Source organism: Lates calcarifer, linkage group LG13 (genome assembly GCF_001640805.2).
Source record: "Lates calcarifer isolate ASB-BC8 linkage group LG13, TLL_Latcal_v3, whole genome shotgun sequence".
Lineage (NCBI taxonomy): Eukaryota > Metazoa > Chordata > Actinopteri > Centropomidae > Lates > Lates calcarifer.
The window spans coordinates 21,780,496-21,805,122 of NC_066845.1; the positions used below are offsets into that span (position 1 = coordinate 21,780,496).

General features: G+C 38.5%; 1 protein-coding gene across 2 annotated transcripts in view; it reads right to left on the reverse strand.

The window, feature by feature from the left end:
- adgrd2 (adhesion G protein-coupled receptor D2) overlaps positions 1-24,627 on the reverse strand; it is a 37,637-nt gene that overhangs the window by 4,328 nt on the left and 8,682 nt on the right. For both annotated transcript variants that reach the window (XM_018669362.2, XM_018669361.2), the window contains exons 9-22: positions 23,506-23,640; positions 23,027-23,135; positions 21,973-22,078; positions 21,804-21,859; positions 21,473-21,599; positions 21,262-21,365; positions 20,892-20,994; positions 19,544-19,697; positions 14,988-15,121; positions 13,798-13,913; positions 10,070-10,190; positions 4,660-4,701; positions 4,467-4,520; positions 4,105-4,252 (exon numbers count right to left, since the gene is read on the reverse strand). In XM_018669362.2, the coding sequence (XP_018524878.1) occupies positions 4,105-4,252; positions 4,467-4,520; positions 4,660-4,701; positions 10,070-10,190; positions 13,798-13,913; positions 14,988-15,121; positions 19,544-19,697; positions 20,892-20,994; positions 21,262-21,365; positions 21,473-21,599; positions 21,804-21,859; positions 21,973-22,078; positions 23,027-23,135; positions 23,506-23,640 (1,509 nt within the window). The remainder of the gene's footprint in view (positions 1-4,104; positions 4,253-4,466; positions 4,521-4,659; positions 4,702-10,069; positions 10,191-13,797; positions 13,914-14,987; positions 15,122-19,543; positions 19,698-20,891; positions 20,995-21,261; positions 21,366-21,472; positions 21,600-21,803; positions 21,860-21,972; positions 22,079-23,026; positions 23,136-23,505; positions 23,641-24,627) is intronic.

Consider the following 24,627-nt stretch of genomic DNA (forward strand, 5'->3'; position numbering starts at 1 on the left):
CTAGACTAGTGCAACCCATTACTTGTCTGAATGATTCAGCTGTTGGCTGTCTACAGTAAGGCTTCTTGCACACACTTGATGTAAAGAACCGATCTCTCCGGTTTTGACCAAGTCGCATTGACCCTGAATTTATTCAAGAATGGTCCCGTCATAAGAGAAAAATAATCACTGTAAATGCTGTGAAACAATCTGCCCTTCAGTATTAGATCAGCTGAGGCAGTGTCACATTTTAAAATGTGTTTAAAACCCTATTAAAACCCTGGTTTTATAACCTTTTTATAATATTGACTCCAGTGGTTTAATGATGTTTGTTTGTATTTTGTTTTATTTCTCTAACTCTGATGACTCACTGAAAATCCTTCTATATTTTATGATTTCTTCTATGCATTACATTAACACACATCTGGACTTTATACTTTACACTTTACTTTTTAATTATGTATACTTATGTTCCCTGTAAATATAGTTCTTGCTTCTTGCTCTTCACTCTTTTGTCCTGTCTGTCTGTCCTTTAGCACCAATATACCAAGACAAATTCCTTGTATGTAACTTACTTGGCAATAAAGTCTATACTGATTCTGATTCTGATTCTGATTCTGATTTTTCTGATCTTTATGGCTCATTCATTCACCATTCTCTTTCTGTCTTCCTGCTTCTTCTAATAAATTGACAGATTTCACAACAATTTCAATCAGCCAATCATGTCAAACTGCTGTCAAACTTTAAATCTGTGCTACTCACTTCTGCTGTCAGCTGTCATTTCAGAGCAAACTGCTGTGAATGACTCACCCTATGTTGTGTCTCACTGTTATGGTTTTAAGCCAATGTCTAATCTGATCATGATCCTCTCCTGGAGGTTTTAGATCCCAGCACCAATATGCTGGAGGAGACTGCATCCATTTCCTTGGGTGGCTGGTGTAGGAGCACCCACTTAGCTCTGTGCAGTCTCAACTTTAAGATTGTGGCATCACTTTAGCCCCAGGCCTTCCTTTTTCCGAAGGTCTGTGAGTTGGTGGTCCAAAGAAGCTGTGATCCATCTCTGACAGAGAATCCACCTCTGCCCGGGCAACTCAGGTTTCCCTGCCACACCTGCTTGAGGGCACAAAATAACCAAGACATGAGCCCTTTTAAAGCTCCTTAGTGTAGGAAGAGAAACATCTCTTTTGTCCCCTGCTCTCCTGTACTTCCACCTCTACAGGCCACTTCACCACAGACAACACTTTGATCACCACTTTGCAGTCTCTGGCTACTCCATGCAAATCATTTATGCTCATCTCAAATCCCTGGAAATGCTTCAGCCTCTGCTTCATCTTCAGCAACCATCACCACCACCCAGGTGTCCATGCTGCATCCAGTCTTCATGCCAAATGTTTTTGAGGGTGGCTGATTTGGATCACTGGTGGAGTGTTGTGCGCTATGCCCCATAGCACCATCCAAGGATGGGGCGTAACATAGCTCACACTGATTTCCACTTTTGCCCTGTCAAATGTATGATACATTTGCCCATTTGCCCTGACATTAACACTGTTCTCACAAATCAAAGCCAATTCCCAGGCAAGTCATGCATATAACTGGTCTTAGTTCAGTCTATGGTGAGTTCAATTGCTATTGTTTATTCAACTATGTGGTCTTAGCTGACCCAACCAATATACACATTATCATACACATCATTCTGGAAACCAGTTAAGGTCTCTGCAACCTAATTCTTTCAATGTGGTCAACACAACCTCAGCATGGCTTACTTGACCTCATGCATCACTCATGGTGCTGTATTCTCAGTTCAGTCATCAGACCTTAACTTCTGTCTGCCATAGCTGACTTTAATTTCTGTTTGGTCTTGTGACCTTTTATTTCTGTTGGGTTAAACATGCTGACCTAAAAATTTAGTTTTGCCATTCAGCTCACCTTGCTGTATAACTTTCATTATATATTTACCCCAAACTGCTGATGTCCCATTAGTTTTCATTCATTCCATTGTGACTTCATTCATCACATTATGATCAACTTGACTTCATTCATGGCACTATTTAATAAAATAAACCTACCATAATAAATGTTTTCTTTACAGCATGCTTATCTCTGTATATTCTGTTCTCATTAATATTTTACTACTGCCTGGTAAGGATTGATATATACATCAAGTTTCTACACTCACACCCTTTCAAATATGATGACATCATGATGCCAAAGACTCTCACATCACTCACATTTCCTGTCTTGTTTGTGCACATGGCAATTAACTTTTTTGTTCAGTCAGAATGAAGTTTTGTTTGATTGCAATATTATATGGCCTGATGTCAACTCAACTAAAAGATCAGCTATTGTATGAGATATGAACATATGTGTGAAAGATTTATGGTTAAACTTTTGACCTTATTTAAAATGATAAAATTAATATGTATTACTGACTGCTTCAGGCATATGGCACTGGACTGGAAACAGGAAGGTAAAGTAATGTGAAAAATACTAAGATAGGTGTGCTGTTGTTCTTTTGTCTTGTGTTGTGGTGCTGAGTGGAGAGCTCCAATAAAGTAGCAAAGCAGCCTAACTCAATGTTGTAGAATTGCAAGTCTCATAAACATGCAAAAAGAAAAAACAAACAAACCAAAAAAAAGAAAAAAAAAAAAAGAAAAAACAACAGTAACTTTTGTTTTTGAAAAGTCTGCAAAGCACTCACTGCAGCTTGTTAAGCCTATTGTTCTGAGCACACTGTGATAACTGATTCAGATGACTGAATCAACATTTTTCTCAACTCAGATCTTTTCACATTTGGAAAATATGGTTTGAGAGGGGTGGGTGGAGAGAGCACATGTTACCCCCTTTAGACATGATAAAATAAAATACATATTCAGGGTTCCATGACTTTAAGCCAGTTTTCATGACCAAACATTCAGAGATTTTTGTGTGCACGTGAAAAAAAAAAAAAAAAAAAACAGTAATATGTCATGTTTATTTTCTGTCTCTATGTATAAACTCCTCTGTATATTGCCCTTCTGTTAATATTTTTTATTATATTGTCATGTTTATACTGTTCTTACGTATATGGTTTTTTTTTATAGCATTATCTTGTTTTTATCTTGTCTTGTATTTATGTCTTTTTCTATCTTTTCAATCACTTATGCTGCTGCAACAATGTAAATTTCCCCATTGTGGGACTAAAAAAGAATTATCTTATCTTATCTTATCTTATCTTAATATATCCCATATACATTTATACATTGTGGGACCGAGTGTCACATCACATCACTGAAAGCACATTTTAACAATATGACATTATCATATCATTTTCTCACTTGTGCTACAGAAATTAATGATTTAAAGAAATTTGTAAGAAAAAAACTAAACCACATAATGGAGTTTGTTTTACAGATTTAAATAGTTTGGTCTGATGTAATGCAAAACACAGTTCACTGCACTGAAAATCCATTTGATTATTTTACAGTGATTATAGAGATTACATAGAGATTAAGGACAGGACAAATAATTTGATTTAAAACAAAACAACAGACAGGCCTCTGTCTGACAGTCAGGAAACTGAAAAATCTAAAACAAAACATGATAATAATCTGTTCATCATCTGTTGCTCTTTGTGATTCCTTTTTGGATTCAGCACCTGAACTTGTTATTTGTTTGGTAGCTTGTTTAGTGCTCCTCTAACTCTTTCAGTGGACATTCCAGTCAAGACAAGGTACTACTGTGGCCTGTTACACAGAATGATTGTGCTGGATACACAGGTCAAATCACATAAATGAATATTCACCGAACTATGCTGAAATATTTCAGAAAATAATTTCCATGACTTTTCCAATACCTTATGGAATTCATGTTTTTCTAAAATGTTTTGGGCCTGGAAAAAGCTATTTTCAAATCCATTTCATGACCATGCGAACACTGACACGGCATGAGACCAAACATGAAGTTTTCAGGGGTGGCTCTCTTCAGTTTCATCTGTGCAAAACTTGTGGCCCTTTAATAAATAATCACAAATACAATCTGTCTGTTGAGTGCCTAAAAATGAACCCCAAGTCCTGAGTAAATATCCCCCTGAGCGTTATAAAAAATACTTTAGTAAAGACCATGCCACACAGAGAACAATCAGCCTACCATTCTTGATGACTAGTGATGTGGAGGTGGAGCTGTGGGGTCCAGAGGTCTCACTGATCTCAGGGCTGGAGGGAGTTGGTGGACTGTGGCACCAGGAGGTAATCTGGCTCCTTTGGGAAGGCAGGAAACTGGTTGGCTGGGAACAGTTCTGAAAATACATCACAACCTAATCAGAGGCGCTGCAAAGTGATGATTTAATCATAAAATATAACATGTGTACTAATCTACCACACTACTACTATTCTAAAAAGCTGCCTACACAAAAGCAAAGTCAGTTAAAAAAAAAAAAAGTGTAAAGAGTGAATTTGTTTTCTGTAGTCCTGATGGACCCGATCTCTGCTGTGTGCTTTTTGCTCACTCACTGTGAAAGATAAGGCCTTTCTCTTTTCTTTGATCCTCTTTATGGCATTCCTCACCTAAATGAGAAGCAGTGTTTACACCCACTGGTTTGTCCAAAAGGCTGGCAGCCTCACATACCATGCAAAGATACATTCTGATATTCTGCCGCAGTGGTAACAGGCAGTGGCACTGACAATGGACTGAATGCCTTCTTACCTCACTGTTGTAAACAGCATACACTAAGAAGATGTACAAGCCCTGTAGAGAGGAAAGACACACATTAGAAAGCATGTGGGAAAGATATGGAGAGGTGGAAGAGAATAAACTCCATACTTCATACAGCTTTTATTGACAATATGGATCTTCAATATGGATCTTCAAATCCATTTAGTGCTCCAGTCTGTCATCTCAGTCAAACAATGTTTTTCTCTTGACCATCAAAAACAGAAGCACATATTACAAAATACTGCTTCATGCTCTCCATCTGTGTGGTTTTCTACTCCCTTTTGGCACAAACCTCAGTTGGAATCAGCAGGGTGTGGCACTCTAAGCTGAACTGAAAAGTATTTTCTCCAAGATTCCAGATAATGCAGTTTGTTGACCTCCTGTAATGATGTATCGAAGAAGCGGCAATACTATAAAAATGCAATCCCCTTACCCAACCATCACTGATCCACTACTGTGGTACAAGTTCAAACACCTCTTAAGGTTGGGTTTTGCTTGAAAAAAACAAGTTTGTATGTGTCGTCCAATCACATCAGAGGACAGAAGTGTCTGTAGGTGTCACACTGGAACGCAGAGGCCATTACATAGATGGGTAAGATTCTCTAAGCTTTTAAATACCGGGTTGATGGTGCACATTCTCTCTTGGAAGGCATTATAACTGTGGTTTTGTTACATAGTTGAGTTTAAACCCTGCTTACTTTCTCAATGGGGCTAAATATCTGCATGTCGTTTTCAGAAAGTTACAGAAATTGCTGGACACCCCTCATTTCTCCCGGCTCTGACACGGGAGAATTTGGGGAATGGGGGTTTCAGAGACTGAAACCTGATAAGCACTTCTGTTGAAGCATACTGCTGCGTTTTTGTTAAGAGTACACTAAGAGCACTTCATGATCTGCTGTCCTTATCTTTGGGATAACATAATTTGTCAGTGTTTTCCAAAACACACAACATTTACAAAAATGATTAATTTAACAGTTTATGATCTGCTGCCTCTATGATTAAGAATTTGATTTACCCCGACCTCCTCTTTTGTTGTGCTATAACATCATCATGGTGCTTCCACCTTTTTCTCTTAGAGAGGCAGTCACACTAAGAACAACTGATGTTTTCATTTTTCATCTGGAAAAAACATTTATGCTCCACATACTATATAAAGGTACAGATATGTACACAATGTACCCCAAGGATATGAAATAAAGGAGTTGCTGATTGGGTATGAAAGAAGATAAGCTAATGGGTTCTTGCTGCTGAACTGCTGAGCCCTCAGACGACAGAGCTCACAGGAACTCAGAGCCTATCTGTCTGCTATTAGGAAGCAGATAGATGCACACGGCTATGTTTATATATATATATAATGTGATTAAGGCAGCGACGTGAGTAAGGTGGAGCCCAAACAGATACAGTGTTCTGATTATGTTTGGGCAATTACGTTAATCATCAGAGTAGGCATAATCACAGACAGACATGGACATTTTAGGACACGTTCGTCTAACTATTTATTGTCTTGATGTTTATAAATGCTTCCTGGGCTACAGACACACCTCCTGTGCTTCATTTGCCACTATAGTGACTGACATTATGCCTGAACTATTTTAACAAAGTCTGTGCTCTGGAGCATGGAAACAGCAACATTACTAAAATGATTCTATTATGGACAACTTATGGAAATATTGTTTTTTTTATTGACTGTTGGTTATAATATCATAATTATGTGCATGTTAACAGCTCATAATCAGTACCCACTGCAAAAGAAGTAGTTACACTGTAAACTTTGTTTAACTTGAACAACAAAATTACCTACAATATGTCTATAATCTAAAGAAATATGGCTAAAATATCCCATTGACCAAATAATACAGTGTTTACACCAGTGGTGGCTGGTTAATACAAAGTTTAATTCAGATCAGCAAGCTCAATAAATTATTTTCAAATTTTTGAAATAAGTAAATGAGTGAGTTTTTACTTTTTAAGGATTTCAGTGTTCAAATCAAATTAAGTTGTACAGTATGAAATAAACTGTAAGATGAGTCTTTCCTAATGGGCATGTCCTTGCCGTGCCATACACACAAGTTACTGGCATCAGTAACTGTAGCTTGTTGTCAGAGGAGCAGAGACTTTTAGCCACTCTATTACACTCTCTTAGAAATGAAGTAGTAAATTAGGTCCAATATTTGTGCTACCATTACAAGGCGGACACAGTGTGTTAGTTGGAACTCTGTCTTAATACACTATTGTATATTTGCACTGCTGCACTCACAAATGCAGTAAGACTTTCAGTATTAATATTGAATTAAAAAGTTTGAATAAGATAAATAAAATGGACTATTTTATATTACTATATAACTCCAAGCTTTGTTTAGTTTTCTAGAGGAGCTCTCTTCTTGGTGAGAAAAGGGACAGTTAGGTTAAGCAGTGCTTGCTCTATTGGTGAGTTAATGTAATAGTCTTCTATAGTTGAAGTCAAAACTTAGTGTCCCATGCTACAGAACAATGTTTCTCATTCACCGTGTAAGCAGAAGCTCTCAGTGCCTGTAGCCTCATCCACTATTACTCTTACTATTACACTATTATTCTGTTCTGTCTTCTCCTACTAACTCTCATTCTCTGCTTTCATGGCTCTCAGAATCCATCATACTTTGCTAGCACAGACTCTTGAAAGTAGCCCAGTAAAATAAATGAATAATTATATAAATTTGGTATTAAGAAGAAAATGGGCTGGCCCAGCATCATCCTTCTAGTTACATGAGGAAGAACTCCTACTGTAGTGTTATCTGCCCTCAGCTGGACACTGGCAGTAAATCTGAACTAACTAGCAGCTCTCCGAGGGTCACCTAAGGGCTAGCTCATTTTGATTAATTAAAGACTGTGGAGGAGCACGGAAGGGTGGGTGGAATAAGAAAAGACATGGAGAGAGAGAGAGAAAGAGAGATGTACAGAATGGGTAGCAGATATAAGAAAACAGATCCAGTCTATGGAAAAGTGAACAGTAAGGGAGGGGTATGAGAGGGAAGAAGTGAGTGCTGTGTTATCAGGGGAGGAATGTTAGAGGTCGAGTGGTATCTCCCCAACACACACACACACACACACACACACACACACACACACACACACACAGGAAAGTGCATGCACACACAGTTATAGTTATACAGTAGCAACTGAAGATGAGCAAATAAAGACATTACACAATACTAAATAGTATTCACACATAAACACACAAATAAACACAATGCTGTGACACTATGAGACACACATGCACACACAGGCCCACAGGTCATATTGTTATTTCTGTCAGTGGCTGTACAGGTCTTGGAAGCATGCTCTTGAGCTTTGGTTGCTGTTTGACCTTCAATATGTACGACAATATAACTGTGCTGTTTATGAGTTAGTTCTGTCTATTTGCTTCTGATGTCATTAATCTGAGTTTTCACTGCCATAGTGCTGAGTTTACGACATTTAGCATTTTTGCATTTGAACTTTGAAATGCTACTATCCCCTCGAAGGAATACAGTTTTTGGGGGACTGTCCTATTACAATATATAGCCAACCTGTGATATATATCCACTCCATTGTTTTCTGTAATGACCTATGCTAACACAATGGTATAATTACGTTGAATGATAGTATTAGTAGTAGTATGATCATCCAGTGAAAGAGGCATCACACATCAACACATTTTCCATAAAAACACTGGTGGACAAGCTTCTCTAAAATCAAACCACTTCTGTCTGCCACTGACCTCCAGAAAACAATGTTGTTGTTTGATAACCGTTCCGCAGTTGGTAAAAAAGTACTAAATTGTCTGCACTAGAACCACCAGAACCCTTGACCCAGTTTAAATATTTTTAATAATACTTAATAATATAATACTTCACTTTCCATTGCTTCCAGGAAACATTATACAACTGATAAAGCACTACAAAATTGCTAAAAGCATCATATGCTGTATATTGTTTGTTCTGTGTAACCATTTACTTTCTGGGGTAATGAACTCAAGGACATGCTTCAGACTTTAAAGCTCCTTGTAATAATATGAATCAAATTTGTGGCATCCCTGAAAGAAGTCCAGGAGTGGATTTTGGTCAATGCTAACTCGACTGCTATTTTGCGGAGACGTGTTACTTCTGTTACACATTAAGCTGCCCATCACATTTTTTCAGCCACTAGTTGGGAGGGGAGCATTATGGGTGAAATACATGAGAAATTAAAGCTTTCCCCTTCAGATTTGCCCCATCCAAACAGTAGGAGTTGCTTCCCACTCTATCCACTGAAAAGCATTTCTAAGCTGGATGTATTACTTCTAACCTTTACCCCAGCCATTTAACCAAAACAAGGCAGAAGCAAAGCAACAAAGTAAGGGCATATACAGTTAATACAACATCAAGCCACGGGACATTTTGACTTTAAATGTATGAGGTGCACATGTATGTATTTAGTTTTAGCTGAATGGATTACAAAAAGTTTTGAACTTAAAATGTGTCATTTCTTTTGAAGACCTCACATTATACTCATTATAATTTAGTATGTAAACTTCTTTGTTGTTGTTGTCAATAGTGACATTGTATGTGTTTATTGTAAGGGTCTCTCTTGAAAATCTCACTTAGGTCTTGATCGCAATGTGATCACCTATATAAATAAAGAATTAAATACATTTTAAGCTAATCAAAATGCTTCATTGCTATTAAGAGCCCACAAGAGAACCAATAAATACTCAGTGTGCACAATGTGTGCGTGTGTTGCTTTCAACATACTCATCCCAGTGTCCCTATGTTAGATCTGTGTGGATGCTGCATCATGATGTGTATTTCTGTCTGCTACACTTTCTGTTTTTTGATAAAACCACAAGGGGTACCAAAGTCAGGAGTTTTCTAATTCTTACACACAGCAACATTTTAATTAGTTAATATTTTCATATGAATAAGTCATCATGTAAAACTTGAATTCTTTTTATGCCATATACAATATAAACCTGCAGTAACAGCTTTTTTGTTTTTGTCGCTTGGGGGCAGCAGAAACGAGGTAGACCACAACACAGACATGTCACCTGTTCAGATGATATGATGAACTTATTGGCAAACTGCTTATTTACAAATCCAGCAGTTACAGAGCAACATTATCATTTAATTTTGGCCCACAGTTTCACACACTGAAAACAGCTGCTAGATTAGTAAAGCTGGGGGTGGGACAGCTAAACAATGAGCTGAAACTCTGTAAAGCCAAGAGGAGCTGCATTCAGATGATAATTCTCTGTAGGTTCATCGCTATGAGTGACACCTTTCCCACTGTCACATTGTTTTCACATTGTCATTGTCAGATTATGATCAAAATGAACAACTTTGGTGTATGACTGTTAGAACAGCTTCAAGTAACCCCTTGCAGATGTTACATGTCTTTGTTTATTTACCTGGAAGGCATTGAGAGCTATGAAGACATAGGCGACTACAACAGACAGATGGACAAGCACTCCACACAGCCAGGTCAGGCCCAGCACTGGCAGCAGGATGAGAACTGGGCGGGTCACAGCCCTGCAAACACAAAAATGCACATACATGAGTCATAAATGCAAGTGCATGAATTAAACACACGTATTCTAAAATGCAGATGTATGAGAATGACGTCTAACAGACCACTGAAACAAAACTTAACATAGTGTTGTGACACCATTTGATTCCTGAGTCCTACATGTGAGTAGAGATAGACAGAAGGACCCAGGAAAGTGGAGTTTTCAAGGTATTTTGATGACATTTTCTTCTCAAATATTTCCTCCTTGAATCCACATCAACCATCTTTGCACAGCTATAGATTTTACCGCCTACCACAGTCATACTCCTGTTCCTTTGCAATCATCCTTTCAATGATCCTGGTTCTTATATGGCCAATAACCATTTCACGGGGCAAGGCAGAAAAGGTTGCCTTTGTTCAAACCACTATTGTTGTCACACTGCTGCACCTGGGTAGAGAGATTGAGTTTGCAGACTGCACTGTGTCTGCAAGGACAAAGCCGGCACTCAAAATAAAAGGGAAGAGAAGGCTCTTCCCTTTTATTTTTGAAAGTCGTTTTCCCTCTAATCTCCTGAATTCACACAACACTCTTGAGCTGGCACAGACATCTACTTTCAGTCTGTTTGTGAGGGAATGAAGAGACATAGTGAGAGGGGGAATGGCGTTGTGGAATTTTCATCAGACTAAGACAAATGTGTGAAAAGAAATTCTGCATGTTGGGTTGAAGGACTTTTTTTTTCCTGAATATGAAAAAAGATCCTTGTCTCTCCTCAGCCATAACATATATTAGCCTACTACTTCCAGTGTATTAACCTCATTAGTACTGACAGAAAAATGTCTCTAATATACATGGCATATATGATCCATTCATTTCTAATCCTCACAGTACAACATGAGAAAGATTTAGATGATGCTGTGCGGCACATGTATCGTCAGGATGAATCACCTAATCACAGGAAGTTATTCAATACATTAAAGAGAGGGTTCACCTAAATTACAACAACCTAATTTCCCACTTATCTTCTATGGTATCTGGTTACAAAAAGGTTTCGATTTATTTGTCCAGGGTTTAGAGATATCTGTGTCTGAGATTTCTACCCTCACCCAAACACAATGAAAGTCAACAGGCTTTCATTTGTGGTGCTCACAGGATTGAAAAATTACATCACCATCATTTACTGCTACTCTGGCTACTCCACAGACTTCACTGGCAATGGTTTTCATTTGGATTATTTATCCTATAGAAAATAGTTCCAAAGAAAACTTGCACACAGCAAGGTGAACTGACCCTTTAAAGCCAATGCATGTTTATGTGTTTTGCCAGAAATCACTCATAGTACCATAGTAAGCATCTGCAGTTATTCTCCTAGAAATGTCACAAGCTTGTATACATACATACACTGTAGCAGAATTACTAGAAGTGTTTGTACTATCATCCTGTCACCATAGCAACATAAACAGACCTGACACAATGAAATGGAAAATTATGTTTGCTGCTCAGCCTCTGACTGGCTGTCATATGTATATAAAGTTGAAGCACAGTGGCGGTAATTGAAAATTCCTATTACAAAGCAGAAACACCTCTTTACTACAAGCTGGCACTATCTAAAAGATAATACTGGTGATATTTTATATTATCCTTATTGACAACAAATCTCATGAAACAAAACAATGAATGTATGCCACTATCCTAATATTGTGTGTGTGTGTATCTAAAGCCTGATATATGTTTATACTTCCGTGGATTGCTGTCCAAAAACTATTAAAACACTGCATCACAGGTCCAGTAAGGGTGCATTATCTAATGACACTTAAGTTCCCTAAACTTCACAATGATGTACTAGGATGGTATATAGCATGGGTATAAAGGGTGTGATGGTCAGGCAGAGATACTGATGTAAGTGTTCCTTAATGAGTCTACAGCGGCAAGAGTTGCTGTTATATGTTGAAGCACACATGATCAGGATGTGACAGGCCATCATCTGCAGGCAAGGGGCATCTTTAACACCTACCTGCTCACCGTGAGCTTCCTGCAGGGACAGGTTTTCTTGGAACTCAGTCAACTCAGTATGAAGAGAAACTGTACTGACCCAGGGGCAGATTGTCTGTGCATCCACTGAGTATTCAGTGGTGTTGACAAGAAATTGGTTTTCACTCCAGGAACTCAGCATCATCCTGGTTAAGGTTTTTACCTCTGGTTTATTCCAAAAGTTTTAGAAAGTGCAGCACGCCCTTCTGTAAGTCAAGTTTAAACACCTGCAACTCCCTCCAAATACTAAGCACTGCAGACATGAGGTCACTCACTGTCTTGTTTCTGCTTTGTCTTTAACATTAAGGTCACTGAGATGGGATGTTACATCTGTCAGAAATGCAACAGCTCACAGAGGATGGTTTAAAGCTCTGCAAATACCCCAGATATACTGAACATGCATCATAAAATCTAACAATCAATTATGCATTTATCTGTGTTGTCTATTGATTCATCCATATCCAGTGAATTGTGCCTTTTTTATGGTGACATAAAATTGCTGGAGAATACCTCTGTTGGTCCTGCTGCATAGGAATCTGATATATTATCTCTTTTGTGTCATCCTTTCGATCACCTTCTAGCAGGACACCCATCACATCACTCAAACTTTCTTTTATTACCTCAGTGTCCAAAAAGGGCTTCTTGTGTTTGCATAAGAGCCATGCCGCTCTCAGTGATGCCTCCGTCACCCTCTCTTGCTTGATATGACAGTTTCAACTGATTTAGTTTAATGGTTCTTATGTTCATGTTCTGAGGACAGTTTTGTTCAAAATGGGCATGTTTGGTGCTGTAGTGGTGTAACCACTCTTCACTCAGCCTCATGCTTCACTCAGGCAAAATGTGTATTTCTTAGTCAACACTTTTCCCTGTCAACTTCCTTCTTCTTGTATTGGTAAGTTTTGAACATGACCTTTAACTTTTTAAACTGGGGCTCTCACATCTGCTCTGACAACAATCTTGCTAACTGCAGTGATCAGCAGGAGGCTGAATGATGACAGGTGAGGAAACATGACAGCGATGCATCATGCAAGAACAGTCTGGGTCAGGTTGTGGTTAGAGTTTGTTCCCAGTATGGATTAAAATAATATTTTGGTCTGGATCTTTCTCCTATTTGTTTGCTAAAACTAAAGTGTAAAGCTGTGTAAAGAAATTACCATACCTCTTCTAAAGATGAGATCACATATTGTTGACACATTCAAAATCTTGAAATATCAGATTTCACTGCATGACAGAATGTAGTTTTAAGTAAAGACAGATCCCAAGATGTATTGCACACAAACACACGCACGCACGCATGTACGCACGCGCACACACACACACACACCCGCACAGTTAGGTTGAGACCAGGTGTTAAGCTGATAAGTCCTTACAACTCCCAAAGCAGACTCCCCAACCTAAACTCCCATTCTCTCACACTGGCTCTATTGACTATTGCTGGCTCAACCAAAAAGAAATCAGCAAGTGTGTATGTGTGTGAGAGAGAGAGAGCATGAGAGAGAGCGTGGGCGCACAGGAGAAAAACACTCATGAAAGAGAGAGAGCACAAAAATCAGGAGAGAGAGAGAATAACAGAAAGAGGAGGAGAAGCCATTGTATCTCACCAGGTGAGGTCAAAGGTCTGCATCTTTGATGCTGAGCTTGGACTGAGCATCTTAGCACGACGACGAGCACTGGAAACGGTCACCATGACAACCCGACACAGCACAACTGCATTGACCTGTGGGCAGAGGACAACAGCATCAACACGGCCTCCAGCAAACATGAGACATGCTGCTGCAGATCCACTTGGTCTTCAGCTCACATGTAGAGGAGGGGAAGTTTACCCTCCTGCTCAGGCTGCAGGAAATCACATCGCAGAAAACTCTATTCAGTGTGTATGTATGTTATATAATTTTTTTCTGTTGATCCCTGCCTGTTTGAGATGGGAAAAAAATGAAATATAGAGAGAATGTAGAAGCGAAATGCAGAAGCTCCATCTTCATCTGGAGGACTTTCTGTGTGTATTTTGTCTGGGATTATGTCCCTCATTTTATGTGTCTCTTTAAAGGTGCCCTGTGACATTTTCTTGTAAATAAAAATGTTAAATGCATTTTCTTTATCATAAAATATTTCTAAAGGCATTTAAAAATATATATATATTTAAAGATTTCACTGTTTTCATCTATGTTTTGGCTAGCAAGCAGTCTTCTCTGCTTTTTGCTGGTGCAGTACTAGTGATGCTACCACAACCAACTGTGGATCAGGGGAGTAGGATCAAAATTATGTCAATACGCATGTAAATGCAGGTGTGTCTGGTTGTGTTTGTACTAGATGCAAACACAAAGGAGACCCTGCTAATCAAAGCACTGTTCACTTCATTGTTGTTTACTGTTCACTAAGCTTGTAACACTGAATTCAAGCTGTCACTGTTTATTATTGCTTTTATTGACCTTTGTTTGCCTTATCCTCCTTTAAACTTTTCAAATTGAACTAATTTAAAAGATTATAAAAATTATGATACAAATATCATAAAAATCACAACAAACAACTTCAAAGTTTTCTAACTTTAGTTATCTGTATTTTCAAATCACTTTAGCTATGTATAGTCTCTTCTCTCTTTATGGTCTGATATAACCATAAACATGACTGGATTATCTATAAAAATGGCAATTACAAAGAAATGTGAGGAGGTATAAGAGGCAGGTGATCTCGCTCTCTCTCACACATACACGCATGCACACACACACACACACACACACACACACACACAGACAGATAGACATAGAGGGAGAGAGAGAGAGATATTACATACCGCCAAGACAAATACAACAGGTCCAACAAAGGCCCAGATTGTGTCAGTCTTCACATTGAGCCAGCAGTGATCATCTGCCTTGTACTCATCCACTGATACTGCCAATGTTACACCAACTATGAGAACAGGTAGTCCTGAAAAACAATTCAGCAAAGGAAAATAAACCGTGGAAGTGCTGTGACAACAAAAGGGAGAAGTTTTAAAGATATTAATGGAACAGCAACTGCTGCAGTGTGTATTGAACAGAATATTTAGTCTGTTCTGTTCTCTTGGTCTATTTAGTCTGAAGGGGAAAGTCAGAAGAGGAACACCTGAATGTTTATAGTATTTATTCACACACTGTTCTCTTATGTGACATAACACATTTTCACAGATGGATTTGTCAACATGAACAGTAGCAGCTGCAAGATGTTTTTTTTAACTGGGTTAAGGTTGCAGTATAGCATAACATATTTTTTTTTACTGCTGATATATAATCTAGCCTGGAGCTCTGTGATCACTTCTTCTGTGAACACTATGAACATGGAATGGGCTTATTGGCTCTGGACTGTTATGTCTATTTTATGTACAACTGTGCATGTACATATGACTCCACATCCAACCATGTTATCTTAACACACTGTCAGCATAGCGACCGCAAGGAATAGTGAACAGACTGGGTTGAAAGCGCAACTTTCAAGCTAAAGCCAGGAAATGCTCTACCACAATGTCAAGCTAAGGTGGTGTGAGAAGTGGTTCAGCTTGCAAAATGCAGCTAAGGACTCAGATCTATTATTCTTGATTAGTGTGCTAAGCCTGTGTGTTTGGGGATAAATCCAATGCTGCAGTGTTTGTGGCTGTTACATGTCACAAGATTTAAAGGAAAATTCCATCATCTTAAGTAATCTTAATAGCAACTTAGCCTCATAAGCAAGTGAATAACTTTGCTAAAAGTGTTTATAAGAGTTTAAAGGGGAAAATGATTTCTCGTGCTAAGGATAAGTGATTTAATGCATTTTCTTAGTCACATATTTATCCCAACATAATTTCAATTTCCTCACCTTTTATCTTGAACTGAGATCAGCTTAATGCTGATACAGTTATTTTGATGCAGTATTTAAGTTTATATTTAGAACGTTAGGCATTTCAAATAGTTTCACGCAGTTGTTAAGGAATTCATGACAACTTTCTCAGCTATTCACATTTAAACCTATTGTAGCTCACATTCACACATAATCTAATAGTCCAAACTAGTCCAAAAAGTCCAACTCAAACTCAATAGCTACACACATTCTATAGACATTTAAGTTAACTCAGGATGTCTGACACAAACACTGAAATCTGCCATGAAAATGCCAAATCCGCTGCTCAACCTGAAGCTATAGTCAATAAATCTGCAGAAAAAGCAGAGACACTATGAAGAAGTGAAAGAACTGAAACCCTAACAGAAATGAGAGGAGAACTTCAAGAAGAAAGGCTAAAGAATGCACAATGGTGGCGCAGAATCATTTATGAGAACTGGTGGTACTATGCAAGAGTAGGTAAGGAAATTCTGACAGATGAGGCATTAAGGATGTAATAAAAGAGCTGATTGAGAATATTAAAGGCACCTGTTCGGATGTCTGATTTATGAAGAGAGGCTTTAGCAGACTCCTGAACCAGACCTGGGGCGTAGGATTGATACATGTATATCACTTTCAGAATTCATTATTCGTAAAGCAGAAAGATGGCTTCAAGGACATGCAGCAGATGAAGAGGAAGAAACTAGGCCTGATGTTGGATCTGTCCTAGGCTCAACAAGTTCTTTATCAATGTCACTGTTTCATCAATCAAAATGTGGTTCTACCCACTCCAGCATCCACTCGATCAAAAGAAAATAAACTGCAGCTGAAGCTGCTGCATCACAGGAAGTTTTGTCAGTATTGGATAAACAAGAAAGGGAAGCAACAGAGCTGCCAAGGCTAAAGGCGAAAGATAAGGAACAGCTAGCACGATTTTAATCTGAGAAACTAGCTAGACAACAAACAATACAAGACAAGTGTAGAAAGCTAGAACGGCTAGAAGAGGTAAAGAGGTTGAATGCTGCGAGAGCATGAATAATGGTCTATGCACAAGCTGAAGAAAACTTTGAAGCAGCTGATTTGCAGCTGCTGAACTAGCAGAAGAACCTCAAGCAGAAGAACCTCAAGCTGTCAACCTCACAATCCCTCTAGTCACAACCCAACCCATTTATGTTTCCAGTCCCTCATTCACACTTCAGTCTCTGCCAGTCGCAACTCAAGCCCTATATGCTTCAAGTCCTGCATTCATACCTCAATCCTCAGTCACTTCTTCCATGCTTTGGGTCCCCCAGTCATTCCTCAACCTCTACTGGTTTCAAGTCATGTGATAAAAAAAGTACGTGAAATGTGTCAGAAGAGACACCCAACATGTTTGCATGATGAAGTTCAAAGAATCTCAAAGGCCTCCAAGGAGCTCAAAGGACAGAGTAGACACAAACTGTAACAGCAACTATCAACAGAGTCATACAAGAGGGTCCAAGCACACAAACATCTTCAACCATACCAGTCTAGGTCTTATCAAAAAAAATCCCAGATCAAGAAGTCCTCATATGAACTGTTAAGACATACAGAGCGATACAACCTTCATCCAAGATAAAGTGGCCCAAGACATTAACACAAACAAAGAGAATGTGAGTTTTCGGCTATCTACAAAATCTGCAAGGTTCACAGTCATACCCTTGTCAGAAGCTGACAAATCTACAAGTGACAAGAATCCCATTGCCATCTGTTTTCACACAAGAGTTCATTCCAGCAAACAGGTTGCACATCCCAACTTCTGAAACGGCACTAAAATGGCTTCATCCGGAACTGGAAAACAGGTTTCCACTTGTTTTGTGCAGTAGGCCTTCTGACCAGCTGTAGCTGTCAACAAGCTCTTCTCCCAGGAGATCCTGTTGGGTGAAGAGAATCACCCATATGTACAGAGAACTGACCTCACCTGGCGCATCATCAGCTGCTCAAATCCAATTTGCGACAGCAGTGATGCAATAGGAACTAGTCAGAGAATCATAGTGTGACAAGTAATACCTACGGTGCAGCCATCAGTTGAGCTAAAGTGAGAAGTACACTTCATGTGCAGAACTCATAGTGCATTCTTCAATCATCATTGAAGAATGCACAGTGCTGCAAGATCTAGGAGATGTGGCAAAAGGGTGTGCAGTCCTGTTTGGCTTGATCTACAGTCTAAACTTGAGCTATCCCAAGGACCTTAGATACACCTTTGAATTTCTTCAGAAAGTGTTGATGGGATTGGATGGGAACAAGCTCTCCACAAAGGTGCAAGTCCTCAAAAACAAAGTACATGAGTGAAATCACCTATAGCAGACAAGATTGGACCTGGATTTGGACCTCACTGAAAACTCTGGATTTTGGACTAATACTGGATAAAACAATGAGCAGTCTAAAGACAGAATATTGATTCACTGTAATGGTTGTGCTCCTTCAAGTTTTCAGTTATGATACACATGCTGATTTCTTCACAAAGTGATGGAGTTGGATTCTGTTCAGATGCAGACCCTCAAAAAACAAAATGCATTAGTCAAATCTCGTGTGATAGATCAGACTTGACCTGTTGACTCTTAAGGTGCAGAGGAAAAAACCGAGTCTTTGGATTTTGGAATAATGCTGGACAAAACAATGAGCAATCACATTTTGTTTGATGGTTACGGTTGTGCTGTTTGAGGTTTTCACCTGTGATCCACATTCAGAGCACTTGTCACTGTAAATTTAACAAGTTTTGTTTTCAGAATACATGCTGGAGAAAATGAAAAATTTGGATAGATGGATGGAGGACATTAGCATGGGCAACAACTTTGATATTTAACGTGAAGATTTCTTTGCTCTTTAAACAGGCATTCATTAGAGGTTAGATTTTATTTCTATATTTCCTTATTCCATTGTTCATATAAACTAAACCTCTTAACAATGCTGTGTTGTTGTCAAAAGTTCATTTGATTTTATCAGCGCTAAATTAATCAGCACAGCGGGAGTCATGTCAGGCACCCCACTTAATAACCATGTCAGTTACCATGAAAAGTTCACCTCCGCCTGCAACCATACATCCTACTACTACCCTTCTCTAGATGCCTTCCCTTCATCTTCACCTGCTGTCCCCTGCCATCTCAAGCGCCCCTCTCATTCTTTCAGCATTTAATAAATCCACTGTAAACTTTCCACCCTGAGTCTATATCTGTCAGTTAAAAACCAAACTTTAACATTATTTTTGAGATGGAATCACAATGGAAATAAATGTTTAGCTTTATTTGAAATTGCTTGATACACTGTGATAATGACAAAAATTTGGATTTGAGATGACTGGAAAATACAGTAAAAACCATCTAAAAAACAAATCTTGGCTTCACGAATAGTCTTCACTATAGTGTTATAGCGCTGTAGCTGTAGGTTAAGAATCCCTCTAGATTTGCAGATTCATGTGGTTTAAATCTGAAACTAGAGGTTATCAGGTCATAGATTATTCTCTAACTTGATAAGCACTGAAGAGAGATGAGACTTTACCCCAGCCAATGATGTAGTAGAGCTTCATCCTGCGGTCTTCACTAATGTTGACAGATACGACTTTGCTCCAGAGCAGCAGGCCCTCCACCAGCATCCAGGAGAACGAGGACATGAAGAAGAGGTGGAGAAGTGCAGTCACTGTGAAACATGCTGCCTGGAGGATTAAAAATATGCAATATAAACCAAGCACTTTATAAGGAACACCTGTACATCTGCTTATTCATGCAATTATCAAATCAGTCAGTCATGTGACAGCAGTGCAAGTCATGCAGACACAGGTCAGGAGCTTCAGTTACTGTTCATATAAAACAGCAGAGTGGGGTAAAAATGCCATCTCAGCGACTTTGACCGTGGCTGGACTGTTGGTGCCAAGATAGGTTTGATCTGACTATTTCTGAAACTCATGCACATCAGTCTCTAGAGATCACTCAGAATGGTGTTAAAAACCACAAAAACAGAAATTTGAGGTTGCAGTGGACACAGGCTCACCAAAACTGGACAGCTGCAGACCAGTTGAGGCAAATGGTAGGGTCAGAATTTGGCTTCAGCAACATGAATCCGTGGACCCAACCTGCCTTGTGTTAAAAATCCAGGCTGCTGCTGGTGGTGTAATGGGGGATATTTTCTGTGAACGTTTCAGCCCCTTAATACCAAACAGTCATGGTTTGAATGTCACAGCCTATCTGAGTGTTGTTGCTGACTATGTTCATCCCTTTATGGCCACAGTTCACCATCTTCTAATGGTTACTTCCAGTTGGATAATGCTCCATGTCACAAAGGAAAAGTTGTTTCAAACTGGTTTCATGAACATGACAATGAGGTCAGTGAACTTTCCAAAGAAAGTGCTTGGAGAGTGTATACATGACTCTTGTCAACTTAAGAATTGAAAAACAGTAGTATGGATCCTCAGTAAAACATTATGATCATAAGCCCTAAAAACCTATTTTCTGAAAGATGCTTCAGCCCCAAAGATTTAAACTGAGTTTCCAGAGGATTAATACCCAACATATGACATTCTTTTTTCAAAGACACGATGCCTGTTGTCAATAGAATAAACTGAGTTACTAGCATAAATCATCTCAAAATATGTTGCTTACAAAGTTTCCACTCAATATACAGCAGTTATCGTCCTAATTTGTAGCAGTAGGTGTGAGTAATGCATAATACCCCTTTAATTACGTCTTGTGACTGCATTAGACTGTAGTCTGTTAAGGCCACTGTGGCCAGAGAAATTCTGCAAGGAGGTTTTTATTCTGTGAAGAATGTAGACATTTTTAAAATTATTTTATGAATACTCCACCTGACACACTTAATTTACAAATGCTGTATGTTGTATATGGAATCTCACCTCATTGGCAGACGCCCAATCACTGCACATCAACAGTAGCTCAGCGATGCCCAAAGAAACAATCAGGTTTTTATGGACTGTGGTACGGTCTGATTTAGGGACTCTGCACAGGTACACACACACACACACATATATACACACACATACACACACACACACACATGAATGCATGCAAGCTGAATTAGTATTAGAAATGTGTGACTAAAGATCTCACAGACGTTCTCGGAATTTTTCAAAAATGTTCCACTGTGGTGCTGTTCACATATCTACTTTTTTTTTCCATTTATTGATGTGAATCCTGCAGAGGTTTATGAAATGCTTTTCACCTTCCGTGGTTTACAGAGTGCACTCTGTGATGTTTGTGACTCACCCCACTGCGATGAAGAGGATGAAGGTGAAGAGGAGGCCACACAGAGACACTCCACAGCCGATAAACGTCAGCACCTGCAGAGCGTTTTCGTTCTCTGTGCTCCTCTGACACACACACACACACACACACACAGCGTGAGCTGTAAATAGCACATACTGTAGATGAAAGTCTACACAAAATACACAGTGATAATTTGAGAGAGGAATGTTACCTGGGCTTCATAAACCTGCAGCAGCAATGCAAAATTGGTGGTGTGGTTACAGTGGCACACAGTATATCCATATTGCTTGGACACTACCTCACAGCCTTTGGTATTCCAATACCCACCAGCCTCTGGACTAGGTAGACACAAACAGCACATACTTACATATCTACATACACAAAGGAATGCCAAGAATCACAATATTTTCCTATTTAAAAGTTTTGCTGCATTCATCACATTTTTTTTTTTTGATGAAACAGGTAAGATAACTGTGGTATTCTGGAGAAATCTGAGAAATCCACATTGCCCATACTTTTTAAAAATGTTCATTGGTACTTACTTGAGATCAAAATCCCAGAAGGCACACACTGGATCATACACAGTACCAGTGGGATTCTGTATAGAATACAAAATACATAATTAACATATTTAATTGAGAAATAAATGGTGGAGATGATGGTAGAATTTATTTTTAAAAAAATAGTGCCATTTTGAGAGATTTTGCCAACCTGTACTCTGTGCTGGAGCTGGAAGTGAACTGCTGTGCTAACTGGCTGGTCATCACCCAGTGCTGTGGTGGATATGACTGAGGAACCAAGGATGGTGCCCAGATACCTGGTTATGTACACAGATTTACATTATAACAATGGACAAAATGTGCAAGCTACAAACCTAAATGGAAGAAAATGTAGACTACATTTTACTCCAAGAGAAAAAAAAAAAGAATGAAACAAGAAAATATATTTTCTTTATATATTATTCACAAGTACATTAACATTATTCTAGTGCTTCTTATTGCAGTGATAGAATTCCTAAAATTATATCAAGCTGTGTCTAATGTACATGCTAATGCTCCATCATAGAGTAAACCTGCAATATGTGGGTTGATACCTTTATTCTAAAAGCTAAAATAGAAACTTGAAAGTACTGATTTGAAACCTTATGTAAATGACAGATACTTAAAGGGAGAACAAAGCTAAAATTCTACAAAAATACACACAGCATTGCTTTTCTCAAAATTGTTGTGTTGAGCAAAGTTAGCTAAACAGATAGCGGAGAAGTGAATTAAGTTAAAATGTCATTAATCTTGATTTACCAAAATCTCTACTTACACTTTTTCCCCTGATTCTATTTCCTGGTTATTTATTGATTTTATGCTGTACAGCACTGTGAACGTGCTCTTTGAATAAATGTGACTTTACTTGACTTGAATAAATGCAGACCACCAATTTACTGTGAGCCATGCAAATCTGTCTACATTACCGTGGGGAAGAACCATGAGTCACTGTTAGAGCAGATTTACTTGTTAAACATGTATTGACAGATTTTTAGTCAACTAAAATGTAGGGACAGAAGTGTGTAGAAGTAATTATTATTCTGATGGACAAACCCACTTTCCAACATGAAGATATATTCTAATTCAGTAGCCCTTGAACCCACAAGTCATTTGCTAACTATATTGCAGTATCTGGTATATAAACATCCCATACTAGGTGATGGCACCATAGAAAATTAAAGAAAAAAAAGCATCAGTTTCTAGCTCCATTTGTACTTTTATGTTACCTCTGGCTGCCATCAGTGACGGTAGGAACCATGGTGATGTTCTCCTCAGGACTGAAAAGAGGCCACAGAGAGCCATACCACGTGTTGACCAACGTGAGCTTATAGAAGCCTGAACATTGAACATAACAGAGAGATGAAGCTTACTTCAGTTTGCTCCAGACAGCCAAATAAAACAGCACTAAGAGAAATGTGGTTCATTTAGGAACGCTTATTGTTTAAGATGAATAGTTGAATACCCCAACAATGTGCCTCCATCTGCATTTCACTGAGAGACCTTGGGAGTGTAGTAGGTGAATGCATGCTACACATTCACAAGTCTGCCGTTAGTACATTTTCTACTGGATTCAATGGCAAGACTTAGGTTAATAAAATGTGTCTTCTCTCTGCAAACACCAAGAGCTGTGATAGGTAATTCTGAATAAGTGACTGCCGTAAGTGCACACGGAGGAAGATAATTGGGTTTTGTAGCATTTTCCTACCATTGTTATGAAGATCCTGTATCTTCTGATGTGGGACTGAAATACAGTCTAGGTTGCCATGTTTCTCTGTCTCAGGCCCACAGAAGCTCAATCCTCTGGATCCCTCCTGTAGTGTCTGCTGCTTTACCTCCAGTTCTTCAAAAGGCAGGACAACAATGAGCAGATTTATTAATTTTCAGTTTTTCTGCATAAAGAATCCTAAGAAAGTTAAGTCAAATCATTAAGAAATATCTTTGATAAATATTTTCTTATCATTAAATCAATTTATTATGGAAATGTTTCAATGCTGACAATTTGTATTGTATATTCTTATTAATAAAAATATGAACTAATAAGAAAAAAGTTTCAGATCATGTTTATTTTCTATGTTTTAATGTGTTGTATTCATATAACAAGTTTCTGTTTCTCACTCCTGTTCTCTGTGCTTCTCATTTTTAATAACCACACCATCAAAACATCAGTAATGGTTTGAATTTCAATCAAAATTGATTAACCTGAGCTGAAACTGTGTTACCATGGCAACTTTAGCATATTGCTGTGGGATTGTGAGAAGTTCGACCTTTATTTTATCTCAGGAATCTCAGGATTTTTTTTATGTATTTATTTTTGCTAAATCCTTATGTACATGTGGGAAAGATTGGACATATTCAAAGAAAACTTACAGGAAAAAATTTGATTTTAGGTGTTTACTGATCAAATTCTCATAATGTTGCATGGCAACTGGTGTAGTGTGTTGGATTTCAATTTTCCATCATGGAGATGAGTTCTTCTTTATGTGCTGGGGTTCTGTTTCAGTACTCTTAGATCCCCTCCCAAAAGTGCAGATTTGGAAAAAAAAACCTCTACGTACAAACAACAATACTACAATTACAGTACCAAAACAAGCCTCCCCTGTAACTCCCTTATCCTTAAGGAGACCCTATGCAAAGCACCCCCATCAGGCTAATTGATTACATTACATACAAAATAAATGTAGTTTTCTCAACTACAAGGTAGTCAATCATTTTCCCAATAAGATCATTTTTTAATGGAATATGGAAAAAAAATATGAGGAATATTATTTGCGGACACAGTTGTTTGGACTCAGCGTCTGTTTGAACTTCATCCAACTGGTCTCTGTGA